This window comes from Hevea brasiliensis, chromosome 18 (assembly GCF_030052815.1).
Source record: "Hevea brasiliensis isolate MT/VB/25A 57/8 chromosome 18, ASM3005281v1, whole genome shotgun sequence".
NCBI classification, from domain to species: Eukaryota; Viridiplantae; Streptophyta; class Magnoliopsida; order Malpighiales; family Euphorbiaceae; genus Hevea; species Hevea brasiliensis.
In genome coordinates this window covers 47034968-47059956 of record NC_079510.1, presented here as the reverse complement: position 1 = coordinate 47059956, position 24989 = coordinate 47034968, and the positions used below count along the sequence as shown (strand labels likewise).

General features: G+C 32.1%; 1 protein-coding gene and 2 non-coding genes across 8 annotated transcripts in view; all 3 read left to right on the top strand.

Moving 5' to 3' along the window:
- The first annotated feature begins 271 nt into the window (after positions 1 to 271).
- Positions 272 to 9564, top strand: LOC110649302 (probable LRR receptor-like serine/threonine-protein kinase RFK1). Of its 6 annotated transcripts, none has more exons than XM_058140798.1 (24): positions 272 to 594; positions 1173 to 1347; positions 1462 to 1533; positions 1656 to 1724; positions 1798 to 1869; positions 2117 to 2188; positions 2317 to 2388; positions 2475 to 2546; positions 2638 to 2709; positions 2831 to 2902; positions 3003 to 3074; positions 4256 to 4324; positions 4596 to 4661; positions 5331 to 5393; positions 5486 to 5533; positions 5676 to 5716; positions 5881 to 6269; positions 6344 to 6542; positions 6894 to 7037; positions 7768 to 7886; positions 7966 to 8176; positions 8282 to 8516; positions 8634 to 8784; positions 8897 to 9028. In XM_058140798.1, the coding sequence occupies exons 1-24, from the start codon at positions 501 to 503 to the stop codon at positions 8912 to 8914; spliced, it is 2667 nt and encodes an 888-aa protein (XP_057996781.1). In that variant the 5' UTR covers positions 272 to 500; the 3' UTR covers positions 8915 to 9028. The 6 variants fall into 6 exon arrangements, with proteins under 6 accessions (XP_057996781.1, XP_057996776.1, XP_057996777.1 ...); XM_058140793.1 differs by having other exon boundaries at positions 273 to 594; positions 8946 to 9564; XM_058140794.1 differs by lacking the exon at positions 2638 to 2709 and having other exon boundaries at positions 273 to 594; positions 8946 to 9564.
- A 921-nt stretch (positions 9565 to 10485) lies between these two features.
- Positions 10486 to 10557, top strand: TRNAK-UUU (transfer RNA lysine (anticodon UUU)). The gene has a single exon. It is a non-coding gene; the product is annotated as a tRNA-Lys (tRNA).
- A 7454-nt stretch (positions 10558 to 18011) lies between these two features.
- The window catches only part of LOC110648886 (probable leucine-rich repeat receptor-like serine/threonine-protein kinase At3g14840), a 32367-nt gene continuing 25389 nt past the window's right edge, over positions 18012 to 24989 (top strand). Inside the window, exons 1-2 of the transcript XR_009146046.1 lie at positions 18012 to 18189; positions 18458 to 18598. This is a non-coding gene — a transcript (probable leucine-rich repeat receptor-like serine/threonine-protein kinase At3g14840). The remainder of the gene's footprint in view (positions 18190 to 18457; positions 18599 to 24989) is intronic.

Genomic DNA, 24989 nt, shown 5'->3' with positions numbered 1-24989 from the left:
TTTTGATCCTAATTCGATTCTATTTTTTTATTAGTATAATTTAATTTTAATTTGATATAATTTTAATTTAATTTAAATATAATTATAATTCAATTTTTAGTGAAATTAAGACTAAATCAAACTAAAATATTAAATAACTTCAATTCACTATAATTTCTCAATCCGGTACAATTGCTCGGTTCAATTCAGAACCAACAACCACTCACAGCCTACTTGGAACAGTGACCTTATACAGTTGGTTTTATTTAGTTACTATACAGATGCAGACAAGAGAAAATAATTTATGGCCATGACAGGAAGAAGAAAAAAAATTGCCCTTTTCCACTTCGTTTTGATTTCTCTAATCTCGACTGCTTGCGTAGTTGCATTGCTACCATTTTTACCGCATCCTCATTCATAACTTGTAAAATCTGCTTGAAAATTTGCATACTTACCTGCTCTTGCTCAATTTGATTGCTTTTTGAGCTGACTCTGGTATTTTAGTTCACTTCTCGAAGGCCATGCTTGTTAGGAAGCTCTTTGTTTTCTTTATTATTGCTCTCAGTTGCTTCAAGGTGCTGAGATTTGTAGGGGCAAAGCTGGTTCAAGAAGAAGGTAAGTGTCAATGTCTCTCTCCCTCTCTGTCTCTCTGTAGTGAGGTTAGCTGTTAGCTAAGAAACTGTAGAGAAATGGGAAGGACTTGGAATTTTGGGTCCTGGGTTTTGTGTTATTTGGGACTTTTAATGAAAGGGACAACTTGATTGGTGCTCAGAGAATGCAGGGAAAGCGAAGGACATTGAGATTTGAATCTTGGGTTTCGAGTTGCTTTTTAATGGTGCTTCTGCTTGGGTGCCGAGAAAATGAAAAAAATCAGAAATTTTGGTGCTTGTGTTTTGCTTTTTTTGGATTTTTATGTAGAAAAGCTGTTCTCTTTTGAACTGTCACTACATTCGGTTACTTGGGGTTGTTTGGGCTAAAGATTTGAGACCATCTTCTTGTCATTTGTTTTGTGAGTGAAATTCTGTTTCTTTTCTTGGCTTTTCCTAGGCAATGAAATGGGAACGAACTATGCCTTCCCTCTCTCCTCCACCCACAACCCCCCTCCACCCAGGGCGGTGTTATTGAATAATTTCAAATTGAACCATTTTCTGGTGTTCTGTAAATTGGTTAACCTCTTGTATGATGCTGTTTAGTTGATGCTCTGGAAGAAATTGCAAGGACAATGGGCTCAACATACTGGAAGTTTAATGCTGATTCTTGTGAAGGTGAAGTAATTGGAATAACACCAACGCCACCAAAGAATGCAGAACACAGCATAGATTGCAAATGCAATAATGAAAACAATACTGATTGTCACGTCGTAAGGATGTATAATTCCCTCATCTTTATTGATTTTATTTTGATTCCATGCTGATTATATGTGTTTCAATATATATTTGTTATAATTGTAATACCAATAATTCAACTTCCCATGTATTTTAGAGTTCTCAAGCGATATAATCTTCCTGGGGTTCTTCCTCCACAACTTGTTAAGCTTCCTTACCTAAAAGAAATGTAAGAGCCTATTGAAAATTTTCAATATTATCTTTGACATTACTAGTTCAACAAAATACTACTATTTTTGATGGGAGAAAAACTGTAATTGCATTTTAATTAAATTTTCTATTTTACTGTAGTGATTTTGCTTACAACTACCTCAATGGTTCTATGCCACGAGAATGGGCTTCATTGCAGTTGACCTCAATGTAAGCACTGACTAACCTATTCAATCAAGTATTGGCTCCTTCAATCATTCATTGACAAGTATTTTTCATGCAGCTCTGTTCTTGTAAATCGCTTGTCAGGAGAGATTCCAAAGGAATTGGGAAATATTTCCACTCTCAAATATCTGTAGGTTCCACACCTCAATTGATCTTACTAGTTCTTTTTGTTTTTTGGGCATTATTATGGTGACTAGAGTAGTAAAGTTAAATTGTTTTCAATTCCAAAAAAATATAAAAATATTATTGGATCTTTCTTAGTTCCTGTTCAATCCATGGGAAATTATTGAAGGGCATAATAACAAATTTGTTATGTTTTCTTGGTGATCTCGATAACTTCCCTTTTTTTTTCTTTTCCTTTTCTGGTCTTTCTTCAGGTGCCTTGAAGCAAACCAATTTTCTGGTGCCATACCTTCTGAACTTGGAAAACTAGTCAACTTGGAAACATTGTACGGGATCAATATTTTCCTTTTTTGTTTTATCTTTATTATGAGTGTTCTTTGACGTTGCAAAACTTTGTGTAAGGATGAAGGACTGTGCATTCTGATGGTCTCTTGGTGTAATCTTTTATTTTCAGGATGCTGTCTTCCAATCAGTTGACTGGAAATTTGCCAATGTCCTTTGCTGGGCTAATTAATCTAACAGATTTGTAGGCCCTCATAATATTCTTCTTTGGTATAAAACGTTTACATTATTGCTTATGTCAAATCAACAGATCTTCATTATACAATGCAGGAGGATAAATGATAACAATTTCAATGGAACCATTCCTAACTCCCTGCAGAACTGGAAAAGACTTGCCAGATTGTAAATCCCTACCTATTCTATGCTTCCAATTCTTTAGTTATATGTTCTCTTTTCATAATGGTTATTCTTATTTAAATTTGAATCATTGAAGAGAAATGCATGCCAGTGGACTGGATGGCCCCATTCCATCAAATATTTCCCTTTTGAATAACTTAGTTGAGTTGTAAGTATAAAACCAAGTCCTTTCAGCCTAGTAGCCTTATGCGATATAGTTATTTTATTTTTTTGCTTACCAATATCATTATCTTCTGCTCAAGGTGAGGTATTGTTAAATTGTGATACAGGAGAATTAGTGACATAAGAGGACCAAGCCAGGGTTTCCCTAACCTAAGCAACATGACAGGCATAATAAGATTGTGCGTTGAATTAATTATGTCACAAAAGTTTGCATTTATGAACTGTAGTTTTTTTAATTTGATGATGGTGACTTAATGTGAGTCGGTTATTTATTACTAGGGTTTTGAGGAACTGTAACATTTCTGGGGAGCTTCCTGTGTACATCTGGAGGATGAAGAGTTTGGAACTGTTGTAAGTACACCATGTAAAGCTTGGCAAATAAATTCCCAAACCAGTATTAAATTGAATATGCCCCTCTAAACTCTGATTGTTTGCTTCAGTGAAGCAAAACGACTGCAAGTGGAATCCCTTAATAACTTTGAGAAACATTGACAACTTGATCTGGAAGTTGATTATAAGTCTTATATGAATGTTGGTAAAAATGATTATGGTGATTTTCGTGCTGTTGCATTAGAGAGAAAAGGAAGAAAACCAATTTTGGCCTAGAAAAATAGCAATAGTCATCAATTAAATTAAACCAATGATAAGCTGCAGTGGCGTTCTACGAATAGACACCTGAATCTTGAATGCTGATGCTGATATTTATTGTCAGATTATAGATGCACTTTCTTAGTGAAACATTGACGTCAATGTTAAGCAGAAGTTTTTGAGCTGGGATTTCTCTAATGGACTTCTGGAAACATTGACAAAGAATATTATTAACTGAATAATATTTTTGATGGGATACTTGGACCTCAGAACCATCTTTTGGTCATCCATGGATTGGATTGTTTTTGACATCTGAATTGCATTTAGTGTGAGGTATGATATTAACCTTGCTTGTAAGGTCATTGCTTTTCCACTGTCTTACAGTTGCTGAATAATGGAAAGAACTTTGATGAATGCTTCAGGATAGATCCACATGTTGACCTACTTCTATTTGTACTATTCCCTTGTTATCACTTCATATTGTTTCCTGAAAATCTTAAAATCCAAATGTTTTTGAACTCTTATAAACCTCGTTGTAGCCATTCTACTAACACAAATGTTCCTTTTATTATTATTTAAATGGAACAAGGCATTTAATTGAAACAACACAGCTAATCCATGAATTAGCTTATTTAAACAGCATAAACAATACTTATGCCTAGTTTATGAACATGTATGTTTGGTCAAATTCAGTAAGCCGCCCTAGTTCTGTATTCTCTTTTCATCTTACTTTATTTTATCATCGTCTAGTTTGCTTCCATGTTATAAATGACAATGGTTTGCTTTAGTTATTTTGCACAAAATGCAAAAGCAATGTTTCCTTCTTTTTGTTTTTATTTCCTACTTTGCTTATCTCAAGCGTTAATGGTTGATTTTTGGGAGCAAGAATGCAAGAATGCAAGAAAACTACTTCTATTGACATTGTTCTGTTGTATTTCTTATAGGGATGTCAGCTTCAACAATTTGGTTGGGAGAATTCCAGATTCCATACCTGCACAGCATCTACGATTTGTGTAAGTATGCAGCTTAAATTTTTATGAATCTCACTGCAAAAAGTATAATAAATTTTATGAACAGAACAAACAATTTGAACCAAAAGTACCAAGCAGATGTATGCACAATAAACCTGATATACTTTTGAGCATTAAAAACAGACGTATTTATAATAGGACAATGTACCCTATATCTGTGAACTCAACATAAAATTTTCATATTGGACTTCTTATAATTGTTTCCATGACCTATCATTGATATAGCATGCTAATCAGTTGATTGCTTGATTAGCTACTTAACAGGCAACTTGCTAAGTGGAGATGTGCCAGATTCAATCTTGAAGCAAGGAAGTAATATGTATGTATCTGTCTGGGATGTTATTTTCTTGATTTGTCTTTGCAGATATCAGCAACTTGTATTTGATTCTATGTGCTCATTATTTGTTCTGCTTTCCCATCTCTTATATGCTCATCTCTTTGGTGTATTGCAATGCTGAGTTATTTAATGAGAATGGGAAACAGATTATCCTACTAATGCGTGTGTTTGAGCTCAAAAATTGTTTGACTTTTTTCTTTTCTTTTCTTTTCCTTTTTTTTTTTCAAATAGTTGAACAGCATAATAATCTGCTTACTTGAAATCAGAAGTGTACCACTCTGTTTTTGGGTCCCTCATATCTGTTCCTTAGCTTGCTAGCATTTGAGAGGCAAGTGACATGTGTGGATAGCTGCCAGTTATATTGAAGTCACAGCATTGTTACTGGAACAGTATGATGCTTCCAGTTTTTTCTCCAGCTTTCAGTTTCATCTCGTTCTTTTCTTAGATATCCCTGTTTTCATTTGTTTTCTTCTTCTCATTATTTTGAATACTGCAGGAAGGCTGAATTAGCAAGCAGATTAAGTTTTCATTTTAGATGTGATTTGTGAAGTTGCCTCAATATTGTTATGTTTTCTCAGCCAATACATGGCTTTGGTTTGAAAAAATTTTTAGGGTAAGCCACTAACTTTTTTCTCTAATTCTTGTACACAGTGACTTGTCGTACAATAACTTTACTTTACAAGGCCCTGAGCAACTTGCTTGTCGAGAGAACATGTGAGGATAATCTTCTAGTAATCATCCTTTATTCTTATGGCTTCATATACTTTTTGGATCTGAAGAATTTTTCATTTATTTTCTTTCTCTAGGAACCTAAACTTGAACTTATACCGAAGCTCAACAGCGGTGAATAGCTTGTAAGATGCTTTCTGCTTTATTTAGTTCTGTCCTTCGTTTGGGAACCAAATTAACAATGTGGAAGAAGTTATAATATAGATTTTGTTCAAATGCATTGTATCAATGTTGTGCTAAACTATACTATTTTTTACTTTGTGATAGACCACACCTTCCATGCATGAAGACTTTCAAATGTCCTCAGTGTGAGTAGGTGTTCTTTTGAAGTCTGATATTGATATTGACTGCTGTAAAATTCAATTAGAACTTTCACACCCTAATTTGTAATTTCTTCATAAACTAGTGAACTTACCTTCAGATGTTCTACTTTTTTTTGGTCTTCATTAACTTTTTTATTCTTTGATGGCAGATTCAAGTTGTTTACATATTAACAGTGGTGGAAAAGATACAATTGTCAAGGAAAACAAAACATCCATTTTATATGAAGGAGATGTAGCAGTTGAAGGTGGTGCAGCAAAATATTATATAAATGACCAAAGCTACTGGGGATTTAGTAGCACTGGTGACTTCATGGATGATAATGATTACCAAAATACTCGTTATACTGTGGCACTGCATTCGCCAAACATTTCTGAACTGTACTCAACAGCACGCAAATCACCAATTTCTCTTACGTATTTCCATTATTGTTTACAAAATGGGAAGTACATGGTAAAACTTCACTTTGAAGAGATACAGTTCACTAATGACAAAACATATAGCAGCCTGGGAAGGCGCATATTTGATATTTATGTTCTGGTGAGTTGTCACATTTATGGAACAGACATTTATGATGTTTGTAGCTTCTGACTAAATGGACTACATTATCACAGGAAAGGTTAGTAAGGAAGGATTTCAACATTGAAGATGAGATTGGTGGTGCCCACAAGCCTTTAGTAATACCTGTACCTGATGTCAATGTGACCAATAATATCTTGGAGATCCGATTTTATTTTGCTGGCAAAGGAACAACAAGAATTCCTGATAGAGGGGTTTATGGCGCCATAATATCAGCCATCTCTGTGGCTTCTGGTGAGTTTTATTTCCTCTCTTTTATACAAACTTTTAAGTATGCGTAATCCTGTAGCTTCTGGGAGGTACTATCAATTGGGGTCCGTTACTGTAAACCTACACTTGTGTATACTCTTCTCATCTCATTTTGCCTACCCCCTCCTCTTCTTTTACTCCAAACATTTAAAAAGGGCATAGAGTATGGTTTGATAATTGTGAATAAAATTTTTAAGATATACCTACTGAAAGACAGGGTGATAGTTCTAGTAGCCCAGTGGCTTAGCAATAGGTGTTCAGGGCTTTTATCTCCAATTCACCTTCTCTCTCTTTATCGCTGTTGTGTCATAATATAGTTAGTTGTTTGATTGGCAGATCTGAAACTTTGTTCGAGTGTTCAAAAGAAGGGAACTGTTCATATCGTTGTCGGAGTTGTTGGAGCATCATGCCTTATTTTCATTGTACTGGGAATTCTTTGGTGGAGAGGCTATTTACCAGGAAAATGGGGCAAACAAAAAGGTGAATGGTTTTTTTGCACGTAAACAGAAAACATAAGTTACCTAACTTCATGTCCCTGGTTTAATAGAATTGGAAAATTGGAGGAGTGTTCTTCTTTCAGATGCCAAAATAATAGCATGCATGTGTGATTTAAATGTAAGATCTAAATAAATCACAGGTTTGTATGATACTCTGACTGTTTAGTGACTACAACATTTCAGCTCAATAGTGATGATTATCTAGAGTTTTATAACTGTATTAATTAATTAATCTGGTTGTAGTGCAAAGTTAATCTAATCATTCAATGGGTTAGATGGTTCATAAATGCTGTGTTCTGGCTTTTTAAAAAGTGAAAGTAAATACCTATAATTGTTGGATGAAAGATACCCTTCCCAACAGGCTTGCAGCCTTACTTTCTGTTAGAGAAACGGGGAGAATCCTTCTTGATGAGTCTTGTGAAATAATACACTCTTAGGCTTGACACCACATGTAATCCAAAACCTTAAATTAATGGGTTTATAGGTCATTCTCACTTATATGTCCTTCACTCATCCTATTTCTTTCCGATGTGTGAGAATTCTAACACTTAAATATTCCAACACTTTACTAATAGAACATTTCTTGCTAGAACCTGTTAAAGGTGATTTGCTGACTTGTGCTGTCTTCTGTCTGTGGCCCTTCAGTATTATGTTAAAGAATTGACAATCCCTTGGCAGTTGGCACTCACCTTCTTTGCCTCCTCTTTGGACAGATAGTGAAGGACCTGATTTGCCAACAGGGACCTTTTCATTGAAACAAATCAGAGCTGCTACTAATGACTTTGATTCTTCTAACAAGATTGGAGAAGGTGGTTTTGGTCCTGTGTACAAGGTATTTTAGCCAACAATTTCTACCATCCTGTTTGGATTATTTAAATTATGTGAGATTCTAAATAAAGGTTAGGATGCAGGGTCTATTACCTGATGGTACTGTGATAGCAGTAAAACAACTCTCCTCTAAATCAAGGCAAGGAAATCGTGAATTCTTGAATGAGATTGGCATGATTTCTTGTTTGCAACACCCAAATCTTGTTAAGCTGCATGGATTTTCCGTTGAAGGGGACCAATTATTGCTGGTATATGAGTACATGGAAAATAATAGTCTTGCCCATGCTTTATCTGGTGAGTCTGCCTGCAGTCATAGGCTCTACTGAACAAATTTGTAAATATTAAAATATGAAGATACAATCTGATGTGTATGAGATTTTCTTGCGGGATGATTTGTAGATGAAAATAATCAGCTTAAACTGGATTGGCCTACAAGACTTAAGATCTGTATTGGGATAGCTAAGGGTCTAGCTTTTCTCCACGAAGAATCAAGACTTAAGATTGTTCACAGAGACATCAAAGCTACTAATGTGCTGCTAGATAAGGACTTGAACCCAAAAATTTCGGACTTTGGGTTGGCTAGACTTGATGAAGAGGAAAAGAGCCACATCAGCACCCGGATTGCTGGAACCATGTCAGTAATTGCATTCCTTAATGATTCTAAAAGCTTTCACATTTTATTATATAATTACTGTAGTTACATATAAGGCAAATTTTGTTAAAATTTGTTACTTTCCATTTTGATGTGCAGAGGGTATATGGCACCAGAATATGCGCTATGGGGTTACTTGACTGACAAAGCAGATGTTTACAGTTTTGGTGTTGTGGCCTTGGAAATTGTTAGTGGGAAGAGCAATAATAATTTTATGCCAAGCAACCATTGTGTTTGTCTCTTGGATCTGGTACTCCCTACTTTTTGGTTTTTAATTCATCGCTCAATTTTTGTTATTTTCACAACTTGCGCTATGTGCAATGATCAATAACAGAAGTCATAATAGTTTGAGCTAATTGCAGAAACTTTTCCTGAACTGAAAATTTCACGAGGAAGATAATTACATTGCAGGCATGCCATTTGCAACAGAGTGGAAATCTGATGCAGCTTGTTGATGAAACATTGAAGTCAGAGTTCAGCCAAGAAGAAGCAGAAACTATGGTTAAAGTAGCCCTTTTGTGCACAAACGCATCCCCTACAAATAGACCTACCATGTCCGAAGTTGTGAACATGCTTGAAGGTCGAATGGCTGTTCCTGACACAGTTCCGGAACCTAGTAGCTATACTGAAGATTTGAGGTTTAAAGCCATGAGAGACCTCCGTCAACACTCTCAAAGTCTGAGTGGGAGCCAAACCCTAAATTCGACAACAGCGCATACACATGTTTCTTCCTCTACATCTGACCAAGAATTCTATGAGATTAATCCAGGATCAAAACCATAAGATGTAAGTGGGTGTTAGTTGGGTGACTGAAGAGCTACCAGTTTTGTCCCAGATGCCATATTGAAGTTTTGCTGCTTACCTTCATTTAGCTCAGGGGGATCATTTAGCTTATGCAGTGGGAATACATTGATATGTAAATATTTTTGTTCAAGTTTTTGTTTTCTATCAACTTCTTTTTTGTATGAAATTGTAATTTTAATTTTTTCAAAATGAAGCGGATGAATCTGCATATGCATATACTTGGAAACTTGGATCAGGTGCACTGCCTGTTTTGTGATGGTCTTCCTGAAAGCAATCATTTTGCAGGGTTCATCGAACGAACTAATTTATAGAATGTTTAGTTAACTAGTAGATTTTCTCAAGATCCAATCAGATCCTGAAAAATAATTTCATTAATAACTAAATGGAACCGTGTAGGAAAAGTAGCTTACAATAATTTCCCCTGATCGCTGCCTGCTTTATGTTTGTAATTCCAGGGTTCAATATTTTCTTGCCTTGTAGTAGGCTGTAGGATTGGAACCCTTGCCGACAGGGGCGGAAGCTTTGGTCGACCATGGCCCCCCAAAATTTTCAAAAAGAAAATATTTAGTAACGTAATTAAAAATATTTTATTTTATGAATGAAATTAAAATTTTAAATTTATATATTAATAGCATATATCAAAAAGTAAGTTAATTTTTAACAATTTAAATTAATAAATTACAACTAATTTGTATAAATCTAATTTGGCCCTTCAAATTTTATGGGCAAGCTACACCATTGCGGATCAAATTAAACTTATTTTATTAATTTAATTTAATTTTAGTTTAGTTTTTCATAAAAAAAATACTTAAAAATAAATTTTATATATATATTTTTTATAGTTTTAAATATATTATATCGTTCTAATATATATATATATATAATCACATTTTTTAATCATACGGTATAATTAATTTTTAATTTTTAATTATATATATGTTTTTCAATTAAAATCTATATAATTAAAAAATAATTAAAAAATAATTTTTTTAACGAAATCAAACCAAAACTTCTATTCTGATCGTCATTTCGAAAAAGAAACGGAATTTGGTTTCCAATTGAGTCTGAATTGAATTGTTAATGATAACTGGAATCGAGACAAAAATTATTCAAGCATTTGATAATACGGAAATTGTAATATTGAGGTGCCTCTGTAGCCCAGTGGCAGGGCATTTGCCTTTTAAGCAAGCAGTCGTGAGTTCGAATCTCACCAGGGGCATGATTTTTCACTTAATTTCGGTTGCTCTTTCTTTTACTCTTCATATATTTTTTTTGGGTTTTTATATATTTCTTTAATTGTTTGCATATTAATTAAGGAAACTCAAGGAGTTATACATGTAATTTACTTCAAATTTATCAATGGAATTTGAAGTATGCTTTCATTGTTCAATATTTTATTAATTAAACTGCGCACAACCTTATGGTTTAGGACACTATATCTTAAGTTTTTTTTTTTTTGGAAAGTTTTTATATATATACTGTAACACCCTCACTGTAACAATTCAGTACATTTTACTGTTCCGATGATCAGTGTCTGTTCGGACAGCTATAACGTTTGAAAAAATATTTAGAACTAGAGTGAGGAGTCATAAATAATTCAAATAAGTGTAAGAAAAATTAAGGAAAAATTTTAGAAATGAAATACAACGAAATTAAATGAGCAGGTACCCCGGTAATTGGTAACTTAGTGGGAAGTTGCGGCCCTTGCAGTTAGAGAGAAAATTCATGAAATAATTTTTGAGATTCCAAAGAAGAGTCATTGAAGTTTCGATGGCATTAAAATGCCAAGAAAATGCTTCTGGAATTTTATCAATCGGTACAGACGATTTTGACTTAATAAATCAAACGAAGGGCATTGGGTCATTTCGTCTTCAGAGATGATTTTTGGCCAACTTGTCCAATTAAGTAAATAAATTATATGACATAAAATATGAATAAATATTGCTAAAAATTAAATTGAAAATCAGTAAAAAAGAAAAGAAAAATGAAGAAAATTGAAATTTTGACATCACATGATGTCATTTATAAAGGCTTCCACCAATCAAATTAAAACAAACCTTTAAAAACTAACTTAAAAAGAATTAATGGGCAGAAATTAAAAGAAAAATTCTGCCACTTCTTCTTCAACTAGCAGAAGTGCTTGAGAGAGAGAGAGAGAGAGAGAGAGAAAGAGAGAGAGAGAGAACCTCCATTGAAGCCAATCCCAAGCTTAATTTTCACCATTTTTCCACTATAAAACCCTAGACCTCCTTTATTAAAACTTGTCTAAACTACTTGAGAAGGTGTTTGACAGCCAAGAAAATTAAAGAAAGTGAAGGAAAATTGAAGATTGGGTGAGGAAAAATTCTGCTCATAAGGTTAGTGCATAAACTAGTTTCCTTCCTTCTTCTTTAGTTAAAATATAGTTAAACTATGATGAGCTTACATGAATATATATGGAATTGTGGTATGTATGAAGGCATGGAAAATTTGGTTAGCCTTGATGGTGTGGGATTTTCATGGTTTTGATGGTTAGGATGCAATTAAATTTGCATATTAAAGTCAATTGATGTGTAAATATATAAAGTAGAGTTGAAATTTGATGAGTTTATAGGAGATGGAAATTATGACCAATTAAGGTTTGTGACAAATTTGGGTTTTGCTCATGTGTTAGTGAATGAAAGTCCTAATGGTCAATTAGTGACCATTTGGCTGTGTTTGATGAGGAATTGAAATGAATTATGGCTTTGGATTTGAGGTTGGCTATGCTGCCTCATAGGACCTGCAGGGTTGGATGTGAGTCCAGCAAGTTTGGGTAGCTTTAACTTGAGTTGTATAGGTTCAATTAGTGTAAGGCCATTGCACCAATTAGACATGAAACTAGACACATAATAGCACAATTTTGATTAAGAAACCTTGCCCAGAAAATAAACTTAAGATAACCTAAAAATTGGCTAAATCCGGGTAACCAATTCTGGACCTGGTAAAGTGACAAAATGAATAGTGTTCATTTTGCCATAACTTAAAGTAGAAATATCCAATTGACCTGAATTTTATATCAATAGAAAGCTTAGACAATTTATAACAACTTTCATGAAGAATAGATCTCCAAATTTTGACCACAACTTAATGGAATTTGCTACCAAAGTCAAGACATCAAATCTGGCAAAACTAAATTTGCCTAGAAAATCTGGGTAATATCCAATCCGGCCAGTTATGGTAAATTGACCATAACTTGACCTACAAAACTTCAAATAGAGTGATTAAAAAAAGAAATTAAAGAAGACACATAAAGGAACAATTTTGACCAATTAAGGTTTGTGACAAATTTGGGTTTTGCTCATGTGTTAGTGAATGAAAGTTCTAATGGTCAATTAGTGACCATTTGGCTGTGTTTGATGAGGAATTGAAGTGAATTATGGCTTTGGATTTGAGGTTGGCTATGCTGCCTCATAGGACCTGCAGGGCTGGATGTGAGTCCAACAAGTTTGGGTAACTGTAACTTGAGTTGTATAGGTTCAATTAGTGCAAGGCCATTGCACCAATTAGACATGAAACTAGACACATAATGGCACAATTTTGATTAAGAAACCTTGCCCAGAAAATAAACTTAAGATAACCTAAAAATTGGCTAAATCCGGGTAACCAATTCTGGACCTGGTAAAGTGGCCAAATGAATAATTCATTTGGCCATAACTTGAAGTAGAAATATCCAATTGACCTGAATTTTATATCAATAGAAAACTTAGACAATTTATAACAACTTTCATGAAGAATAGATCTCCAAATTTTGACCACAACTTAATGGAATTTGCTACCAAAGTCAAGACATCAAATCTGGCAGAACTAAATTTGCCTAGAAAATATGGGTAATATCCAATCCGGCCAGTTATGATAAATTGACCATAACTTGAGCTACAAAACTTCAAATAGAGTGATTAAAAAAAGAAATTAAAGAAGACACATAAAAGAACAATTTTGATGAAGAAAAGTTTGCCAAATTCTGAATTTAGCTTAAACCAATGGAATAGTAAACATATGACACAAAAACTAAATTTTTGAAAATACTTCTAAAAGGCTTTGATTTGCAATTGGCAATCAATGCCAACAAAGTTAGAATCTAAAATGTAGTATAAATATGTATCAAATATTTGTGTATATATTATGAATTAAAAAGTCAACTTTTATGTAGAAATGGTCAAGTGAATAGTAACTACCAAAAAACTTAAGTTGCTAATGGAGTCAATGGTACCCACTTAAAGGATTTAATGTATACCTAAATTATGAGAATAAATAGATGAAAATTGTATTCTCATCACAAATAGAACTTAGATGACATTGTTAATATATTTTGAAATGTGATTTGGAAATTAATATAAATGAAAATGTTGCAAGTAGGAACATGTTAAATGATGTAATAAATTAAATAAAGAATTATAAAGGAAAAATAGATGATATAATTGATAAATTGTGAATTATATAAATGAAATTCATGAATATATATATTAGATGAAAATGAGTCTAGATATTGTATTTTCACTAGGAAATAAAATTTAGAATGTTACAACAAATATATATAATGAAATAATTGTTATAAATTGTGATAATATGAATGACATAATGAATAAATAAATGAATCATGTTAATGTATGAATGAGACATTAGTTCTTATTATTGTAGAAGGAAAAATACTTGAGTATAATGGTATAGAAAGATAATTGATGTGAATTGTGATTATATGAATGATCAAATGAATGTTATAAATTATAAATTATGGAATTTGTCATGAAATAATGAAGTCATAAAATACAATATATTAACATTTAATGATATTATGTGTCATTGCATTACCTAAACATGTGTGTCAGATTGGATAGATTGGCATGCCAATAAGATATTGTGTTAGCAGTATTGCGTAAGGCTTTATGCTCGTACTCATGGCTTTATGCCCGTACTCATATCTTTTATGCCCGCACTCATGGATTTTATGCTCGATTATATATTATCATGGCTTTTTAGCCATACTGACTGCATACGTGATTGACGTTCCGCGTTCTATGGTATGACGGCCTGAGGCACCGCGTTGTCCAGTGCCAATGACCCATTATCTAGTTTAGTCAGTCTGTCATAGGTTACCTGGGTAGTGTAAATTATTGAAATTATTTAAGAACATAGTAATTAAAAACATTAGAAAGTATTGAATGAAATGAAAAAAAAAAATTTATCAATGGAAACATAATTGAATTAAGTAGTACAAATGAAATTTTCAGAATTGTAGAAACCGAAAATACAATACTCCTAGAATTAAAATGTATATTGAATATTATTACTATAAGGCTATAAACTCAGTGCTTCCAAAGAGGAACGAATTAGCATATAAAATAGTTAATACTAGAAATATCATTTTAATGCAAATTGATACTTGAATATTTAGAATGCTTGATTCTTTTTTAATTTGTATATATTATTTTCTTATTATATTATTATACTACTAAGCAGAAATGTTTAGCACGATGGATTTGTTTCTTTCGCGCAGGTACTGAAGGCAAAATCCAGTGGATATTAGACTGGGATTTTGAAGTCCAAATCTGCAGAAGTATCAAAAGGGTTCAAGGTTATCACCTCCTCATTAATGCATATAGATAGGGCCCATATAAGTCATTTTATGTATTTTGTATATTATAAATATTTTGTATATTGTAATGTAAACTAAGAATTGTAAACTAAGAATTTGTAAGTAATATTTATGTGATGTAAATTAATAAATTGATTAATTCATAAGTAATTAATTTGTATATCATGTAAATTATAAATTTATTCAATTATTTTACAAATTATGAAAATTAATGGATATATAAGAATTTTGATATGTGAATGGAGTATGAAGGAAAGTGGATGGAAATAAATATGAGAATTGAAATATTTAGATGATATTGAAATATGAGATGATTATGAGATTTTATTTTGAAAATATTGTTGAATTTCAAACAGGTGAATAATGAATCACGTTAAACGATAATAAAATAGGAGAAACTCCGCTGGTTTCTCTTTAAAAAAATAATTGATATTAAAATATAATGAGAATAACTTTATTAAAGGAATAAAGTAAGATAAAAATAGGGTGCTCCGACACCGAATATAACATACCTTGCTCGACTACACTGTAGACGGGTGAGAGGTGTTATATATACTTTATACTTTGATTTTTTTTTAAAGAGAAAATTGAAACTAAATTGTAAATCAATTTTTTTTTTTAATTTTTAAATCAGACTTTTTTCTCATAGACAAATTAAACTAAACTCTAATTCCAATTAATCAAATTTGATTTAGTGATTTACATTGAATAGTGAACACCCCCACTTGTGAATTTAAACCCAAAATAAAGGATCATTAGCAGAATTTAACACTATAATTCAAGCAAAAGACAACACTAATTTTTTCATATATGATGCAGCATGTAAATTAAGAATTTTTATTTTTAATTGAATGTTTTATTTTCCTAAATAAAATTTATTCATATTCATTAATTTATTTAGGTTTTCAAACATCAATGCAAACCACAAATTCACCATCATCTATTCCTGTCAGAGTTGAGAAAAATACATACAGATTGTATGATTATTCTGTGAACAGTCAGTGATAAAGAATGAAGGCATTGAACAATTGGAAATATCTGGATCTAATTTATAATGAATTTAAGACGCCAAACGTGTAAAACTCATTTAATAAGTAAGTCATAATCTTAAATTCATAATAAATGTTTAAGGAAGAAAAAATTGTTAAATAATTATTTAATGGTCTCCATCCATTAAAAAATAATGATAATAATAATTTATTGCTCTCGCAGATAATGGAGGTCGTTGGCTGGGGTATCCATTCAATTAAATGGGGAACCATAGTATGGAAATTTCGAGGGAAGATCGTTTCCATTTTCTTCTTGTTGATATTCTTCCTCAACTCTTTTAATTTTCTTCATGCAACTCGTGTGGACCCTGGCTCTTGTTTTTTGCCATCCCCATTTCCCGTTTGAAAGGCTGAATCGAATCTGAAATCAAATCAGATTTAAGTCTAGTTAAAACTGAAATCTGAAACAATTAATGGTTCTACAAACTCCAACTGCCATCAGCTCCAAATTTACAAGGAGAATCGATTACGGTTTCTCTCTATTGTACTTAATTAGATCAAAATTGAAACAAAAACTGGCAATTAATTTAGAAAATAAAAAACCGTTTTTGCCCCTGAATTTTTGTTAATGTTTAATTTCAAGTTTTTGTTCAAATTTGTCCAAACCTCTCGATTTAAGCTTAAATTTGTTCCTTCTCATATGGAAGTGAGATTCATGCACTTTTTTTTTTTTTTTTTTAAATTTTAATATTAATTAATTAAAAAATAAACTAATTATTTTATTTTTTTTTGAAAATTTTAATTAATTACAAATAAACTCCTAATTAGAAATATTTTTTCTTTTTAAAAGATTAAAATGATAATTACTTTATGATCCTTAAAAATTTTACTTAATTATAAATAAGCTCCTAATTAAAAATATGATAAATTATAATTTAGTCTTTAAAGTTTGATAAAATTTACATATTAGTATCTGTATTTTTAAAATCTACTTATTTAGTCTTTGATATTTTAATAAATAATTAATTTTATAATTAATAGTTATTTTGTAAATTTAACTATATTAATTATGTTAAAAATTTTAATATGTAATTTATAAATTTTTTATTGTAAAATTATATACAATTAAAATTTTTAATTTTCCATCATCAGGGATTATTTGGTAGATTTTTTAAATATCAATGATTAAATAGGTGTTTAAAAATACAAGGATTAATATGTAAAATATACAAAATATCAGGGATCAAATTATAATTTGCTCATAAAAATTTCTTTCTTTATTAATAAAAATTAAAATGACATTTAATTAAATAAAATATTTAAATTATTTTAAATAAAATAAAAAAAATATTAAAATAATATTTTAATATTAAAAAAATAACTAAATATTTTTTATTTGGAACGCGTACAACTCGCCTAATTAGAGGGGAAGAGACGCAAATTGCTTATCAATTACCAGGAAATGGACGGATAGTCTGATGCAAACACATGCGACTCCTTTTTTTACTTTTATTTTCTGCTAGATTTATTATAATTGGCATGCATGATATTTTTAATTATGAGTGGCCCTGTACTGATGGAAGTTAATGTTTGTAGTTTATAATATGGGGATATTAAATTTTTAAATTAAATTGAGTTTAAATTAAAATTTATAAATTAATTTAAATAAAAAATTAAAAATAAAATAAATTAAAATTTTTAAATAAGTACAAGGTTATAATTAAATTTTAAGTCCAATTAATTTTGCTAAACAATTTAGTCCGAACCATATATTAAAAAAAAATAGCAAGAATTATAGCACCAAAGGATCAGAAGATGAAGCCGTGCCGACAACGGATAAGTCCCACTTGTCCCTGGCCGACCTTTCTCCAGAGGTTTAATTTCAGGGTCCCAAGCGAAGAAAAATAAAGCCCTTCTGTTGACTACTGTACCCATCTCTCTCTCTCTCTCTCTCTCTCTCTCTCTCTCTCTATATATATATATACACTTAAATTTATTCATTATAAATTTAAAATATAAAAAATATAGAGAAAAATCACCTATTAAAACCCTTATGACTAAAAACAGTACATAACTGAAGCTTCCGAGTGCCTAACTATAGATGAAGCAACATTGTCATATAAAAAAGTTCGTATCATTTGAGTTTTGTCAACTTCTTGCAATAAATTGACGTTCAAGAAACAGTGTTTCTTGCTATTCCAAGCTATGGTGGGTTGCTTTGGTTCATCGCCCTTTGATCCAGCTGAAGGTATATATCTGCTATGTGCTCTTAAGCACAGTTTCTTTGCTTAAATTCTCTTTGCTGCACCATGCTTGCCTTTATAATTCGCAGCACGTACATTTTCATTATGCGAAAATTATAATCAGCTTTACATAAAGAGCGCGCTTCCGCGCGCACAAACATATGTATTTATGCATGCTCATCATAACTTATACCACAACACAGTTTCACATGATCTTAGTCTAAAGGCCAAGAAAGCCTCGATCTTTCTATGGATTTTCCTGTTCTTCAACAGGCTTACGCAGTGGGAAGTGGATGGTGAAGAAGAAGAAGAAGAAGAAGGCTATTTCCGGTATTTTAAGACCTACCTTGCTTATGCTTATGTTGCAAATGTGCACGGTTGAAGCACAATCTGTGAATCTTCCTCCAGATGAAGGTAAAATAAATGATTCATTTCATTTCCTGTTGATGAACTCATGATAGGGTTTGCAAGTTGCTAAAGGAATTTCAGATCAAGGTGGGCCAATTGCCCCCGAAAAAATTATAAAAAGTTTTTTTTCTTTTTTAAGTCTAATCACACTACAAATACAAATCTTTTTTACTTTTACTATCTTAGGAGGGGTTTGGTTTACCTATTTAGTGCAGCTGATAGCTGATAGACACCTCAAAATATTAACTAGAGTGTTTGGTAAGTTTAAAAAAATAAAATTGGTAAATGATAAGTAGTTGATATGATACCCATCAGCTGCAGTTTGTATTAACTCTATTTTTAGAATTATTTCTCATCAGCTGATAATAGATGATTTGATTTTATTTTTTATTTTAACCATATTAACTTTTTTTATTTAACTTAAAAATTAATATTATTAATATTTTTTATTTTTAATTTATATTTTTAACATTTTAATTAAAGTATTTCAATTTTGTTAAAATATTTTTTATTAATAATATAAAATATAAAATATTTATTTATATATAAAAACTTAAAATTAATTCTAAGTTTTTTTTTTATTAACAATAATAATTACTTTATTATTTTATTTATATTTTTAAAATTATTTAATTATTTTTTAAAAAAATTTAATTATTTTCTTATTTTAATAATAAAATAAATGATATAATATAATAGAATAATAATTTTATATTTATTGTAATAATATAATAAATGATATAATATATTAATTTAATAATAAAATAAATAATATAATATAAATTTATAATTTTATATTTATTTCAATAATAAAATAAATTATATAATATATACCCTTATTAGTTATTTCACATATTAACAGCAACAGCTAAATATAGTTTTACCAAATACTTTACATAAATCAGCAATCATCAGTTATCAGCTATCAGCTAACAGTAATAGCTATTAGTGAATAGTTATTAGTTGTATTCAACAGTTAAACCAAACAACCCTTAATCTAATGATTTCAATTTTCACCCAATTAACCAAACCTAAGAAATTGTATCTAAATTTGAAATTGAATTTAGAGAAAAGTGTGAAACTTTCTATCTAAATTATATCTAAATTCAATTTTTTGTATTTTAATACAATAATTTTAATTTTGACTCAATTGACAAAATCTAAGAAATTGTATCTAAATTTGAAATTGAATTTGGGGAAAAATGTGATTCTACAAATGTGGTATGTCATGTGCTATTTTTTATTATTAAATGTAGAGGAACTCACATGCCATGTCACATAAAATTAAAAAGATCTCTCTCTGTATTGGAGTGTGACACCATAAACAAAGCAGAGAGAATTCATTGTAGCCAATACGATAGCCTCGCTACAACCTAATTTCTCACAAACTTTGTAAATTGCCAAGTGGGCTAATGTTGCAATGCCATACCCAAGAGCTCCGGCTGTTGCTTGCCTTGATCTCTCACAATTTATCCAGCACCATTTGGTTGGGCTGATTATGTGATAGATCTTAAAGCCAAGGAACAGGGGATGAAACTAATGAACCACAAAAATGCTGAAGTTACCAAAAATGCCGTGCTCTGCATTCGAAGGCTTTTCCTTGGTGCAACGTGATGCGTCCCAACCGCAAGTGCACGGGTCGTACAAGTAGTATAGAAAAATATCGATCCCACGAGGAGTTGTGTTAATGATTGAATTTTCGATATAAAAGTTGACTAAATTGAAGTATTTATGAGATTAAAATGATGAATTAATGGATAATGGAGTGTGAAATCTAAATGTGCAAAATTAATATCATATTCAACAATGTATTAATTAAACTAAAATTGCATCAAATTGAAATAAGCAAGTTCAAATATGGCAATATTTAAAATGGTAAATGATTAAATTCGATTAGAAATTAACAATGGTAAAAAGCTGATTCCGGAGTTCGGGATTTCATATTCGAGCTATTTTGGGATTTTAAATTGGTTGTCCAATCTTATGAAACTTATGAGTTTTAAGGAGATTAATTCTTAAATCCTTTGAATTCCCTTTCGAGTGAGACAAAGAGTGCCTTAATCAAACTAATCCTACTTTCATGGAGTTAGAATTAATTAAGACCCATTAAGTTCCTTAATTAATCTGTGAATCCTCTTAATCCTTAGCCTATTTCTAGGTCTAAGTTAATTAAGTCTAATTTCCTGATTATCTATCACAAGGCCTTCTCCTTTCGGTGCTTCAACCATGGATTAAGAACATTACTCAATGGGATCCTACATTAAGCATGTCATTAAGCATACAAGAAATGAATAAAACTCATTAAGACCACAAAATATAGATTACCCAATCAAAATCCACAAAATATCTCAAATATTACAACCCTTACTCCAGAATCAAAAGTAAACTACTCACTATCCATAATGCTTACAAGATATGATGAGTTTAAATGGAAATAAAGCTTTAATCTAAGCTAAGAAGTAAGGAATTAAACACTAGAAATGTAGAAAAGTGTAAAGAAAGAAAGAAATCTGCAAATCTTAGTTGAAAATGGTGTGGAAGGTGGAAATGACTCTTCAAATTCTGCTTAGCCTCCTTCTTTCTTTCTTTGCTCCTTGCCTCCCCTCTAAAATGAGAAAATGGGACTATATATAGCATTTTTCTGACATGGAGCCCTAAAATAGTATGTTCTAGGAGGAATACATTAAGGGAATCTTCTGCCAGCTCATTAATGAACTCTTTATGGGATCAGCATAAGTGGATGCATAAGTTATGCATCCCTTATGCGATTTCAATGGTTCGGGTCACTTATGCGAAGCTTCATGACTTGTTGAATAGGTTATGAACAATTTCGTGAATGTGCATAAGGGAGCCTAGAATGTGCATAAGCTATGCGCCTCCTTATGCACATTTCATTGGTTCGAACAGTTGTTCTTCCTCCTTATGCGTAATCGCATAGCTTATGCGGCAAGTTATGCACAGTTTGGTCTATGCATATTTTAGCTTGAAAACTTGCTTTTGGCATCTTTTTGCTGTAGAAGACACTCCTCAATGGCAAAATTCTCTTTAGTCCTTCAAAAACACCATTTTTCCTACAAAACAAAGTAAAAATTACAAATTAATCCAAAATCGACAATTATGAAAAACTAACTAATTAACTAATAAAATTAGCTAAAAATGACTAATAATCAAATAAAAATGGTTATGAAATTAAACCTAAATGATTATGCAAAATGTATGCATCAAATACCCCCAAACTCAAGCTTTTGCTTGTCCTCAAGCAAACTTTAAAATGTGGTGCAAAGTTTTTAAGGGTGCCTTATCCAAAGAGTTATGAAAATCACTCATTAAGGTAACTTAACACACCTTTAGCCATACCAACAATCCATATACCCATCCTTCAAAATGCAAAGAATTTAATGCTTATCCAAGCTTTCACCACTTAGCCATCAAGTCAATTATCATTCAAATCCCCAAACCAACTAATCAAAAGAGAGAGTCATGCTCAAAAGGAATTCTAGGACAATTGATAACCAAAGTATCTCAACATGGAATGATAGAATTGAATGAATAGATGAATAGTTTTCCAATCCCATAGGCAAATTCCCTACTCCTATCTCCACTAATGTAGCAAGTACTATCAAGAGATCAAAGGTCTTTTTAGGGATGTAATGAGGCCATGGGGTTTAAAATGAGGCTAAGAAGAAAGATGGGTAAAAAGGATTCAAAGCATGAGAATATTTTCAATTTTGAAACATAAGGTACACTTTATTATATATATATATATATATATATATATATATATATATATATATATATATATATATATATTTTTTTTTTATATATATGGGAGAGAAGAATACACAATGAGAATTGTCAAGTGCTAGCATAGTTTACAAAACACATAAAAATGGAGGGACATTTTGATACTTTAACTTGTATTTTGTATTTTTCTTTTGATGATTGTCCCTAAAATTGCCACCCCCAAACTCATTTCTTTTGATACTTTGGGTGGATTTCTTTCATTTTGAATGGCAATAGTGAAAAGCACATATACTAGCACTTTTACAAGGTGACAAGTATTTCTTCTCCCTTTTATTGTATATTTTTTTTATTTTTTTATTTATGTACCTAATATTATGAATAATTATTCCCATGAAAAGGGTTGGAGTGTTTGGTTCATTGGCTAGGTAGTAATAAGGGTTTCAAGAAAAATTAGGGACAAAAAGGCTCAAAGGGGTTTGCAAGGATAAATTTTAGTTGGGAAAAAGGGCCAAAGGTTTAAAATGAGAAGGTTTAAATCAAAGAATGCCTAATCATCTCTCTTTTCAAGTACAAGCTGGTATTTCGCCTTGAAAGGTTTAGAAAATTTGTTCTAGGATTGGTGAGACATCATTTGACTACCTTATATCCAATAATTCCCTCTAAACACTTCCATCTCCAAATGACTAGTTGGGTGGCTTTTTGGCTAAGAAGATATAGGCAAGGGATAGACACTTCAAAACCTTGCACCTTTTAGGAAACTTTCAATCCACAAACCCAACTAAAAGGTGAGTCAAATCACTCTCATAGGCACATTTTCAATACTCAAGGGATTTGGCAAAAGATTTTAATGCATGGTGTATGATTCCTAAAATGAGTAATGCATGAACTAAATGGAGGAAGCCTATTTGTATGTTTGTGTGCAATGTAATGTATAATGTGTGTGTAAATGTGTAATGTGTGTGTGTGTGTATGGATGTATATGTAAAATATTTACAATATATGTAAATGGAATGGAATGAGATGCTCCTATACTCAAAATGTGAAAAATAAAGCTAAAAATCAAAATGTGCACCCCCAAACTCAAAATTAGACATTGTCCTCAATGTCTCAAACAGTAGATATCCAAAACTCAAAGCAAATAATATTGACCAGGAATTGTAAAAATTAAGAACAAAAAGAAAGAGTTACCTGGTATGAGAATTCAAGTTAAAGGAATGCATAAGAGGCTGCACAGGTTATGCAGAGTTAAGTGCTGTCCAGAACATGTGCATAGGTAAGGTGCATAAGCCATGCGGTGCTGCATAAGAGGCAATAGATGTTGCATAGGCTATGCAGGACAGTTGCATAAGGGAAATACAACCTGTGCAGTTCTGCAGAAGTAGCAGAAAGGGTTGCACAGGCTAGGCAAAGGTTATGCATGAGGAAATTCATAGCTGTGCAGTGTATACAAAAACTGCTGCATGGGAATTGGCAAGGGGAAATGTACAACCAGCAGTAAAAGTATGGAAATATAGACAGGGTATGGGGAAATATGTACAAAAAGGCAATAAGTGCAATAAAAATCAAAGAAGACGAATGTAATAGCTATTCAATAAAACTTCAAAAGAAACAGAATTTAAAAGAAACTAATTCAGAACAAATCAACAAAATCCAAAACAAAGTATAAATGTTTGAACATATTTACAAAGAAAAGGTCCTACAAGATTGAACAAAAGTAAACTAAACACTAATCTATGTCTATTGTTTTTCCTTTGTCCAAGGATGTTGCTAAATAGTGGTCACATCATTGTCGAAATGATGGTGCAGGAGGAGGTGATGGAGGTGGGGGTGGCATGCCCAGAAACATCATGAGTTGCTTCACCATCTCCTTCAGTTCTTTCTGTTTGTCCCTGGTTTCCATGACAAGGTCAAATAGTTGATCATGACGATCCTTTAGTGTATCAAGACCACTGTCAAGCTTCCTATCCACAAAGTAGATATCATCACTAAGCCTGTCAAGGTAGGTGAATAAGGCTTTAGTGTTGAATGGAGGAGGTGCTGTGGATGAGGTAGGTTCAATTTGTAGGAGGAATGGGCCGAGCAGAGGTAGCTGGAGTGTCTGAGTAGGCCGAGGGGTGGGGTAGGTGTAGTAGGGTGCTGTGGGACTGGTGTGAAAGGTTAGGTTGCTGGTTGTGCAATAGGCTCAGTTTCTGCTGCAGGGTGGCCAGTATCAAAATATGATAAATGGAACCCTGTTTTGGTTAAGTGTGCAGCATCAAAATAGGAAGTGTCCTCAAGTCTTTGGGATTGAGTGCTTTAGGGGATTAAAGCCAAAATGCTTGGCTATGACAAGAATGAGCCCACCCAAAACAATGTCACCAATGGATTTGGTGGCAATATGCAAAGACATGTTCGCAAAAGAAGTAACACGAGACACCCTAACTTTGTGAAATGCACACCATAACATAAATAGTTCAGATTTGCCCACGCACGTAACTAGTCCCTCTCGCCCAATATGGTGCTAGCCATCAACCTATGAATAAACCTAAGTGCAGGTCAAGGATTTGGGATGTTTTGGACCTACCACAGAGAAGGTTTGGGGTTGGTTTGTTATGATTCTCCAAAATTGGGCAGATTCGGATGCCCTTATTGGCTACCTCTACTCCAAAGATGT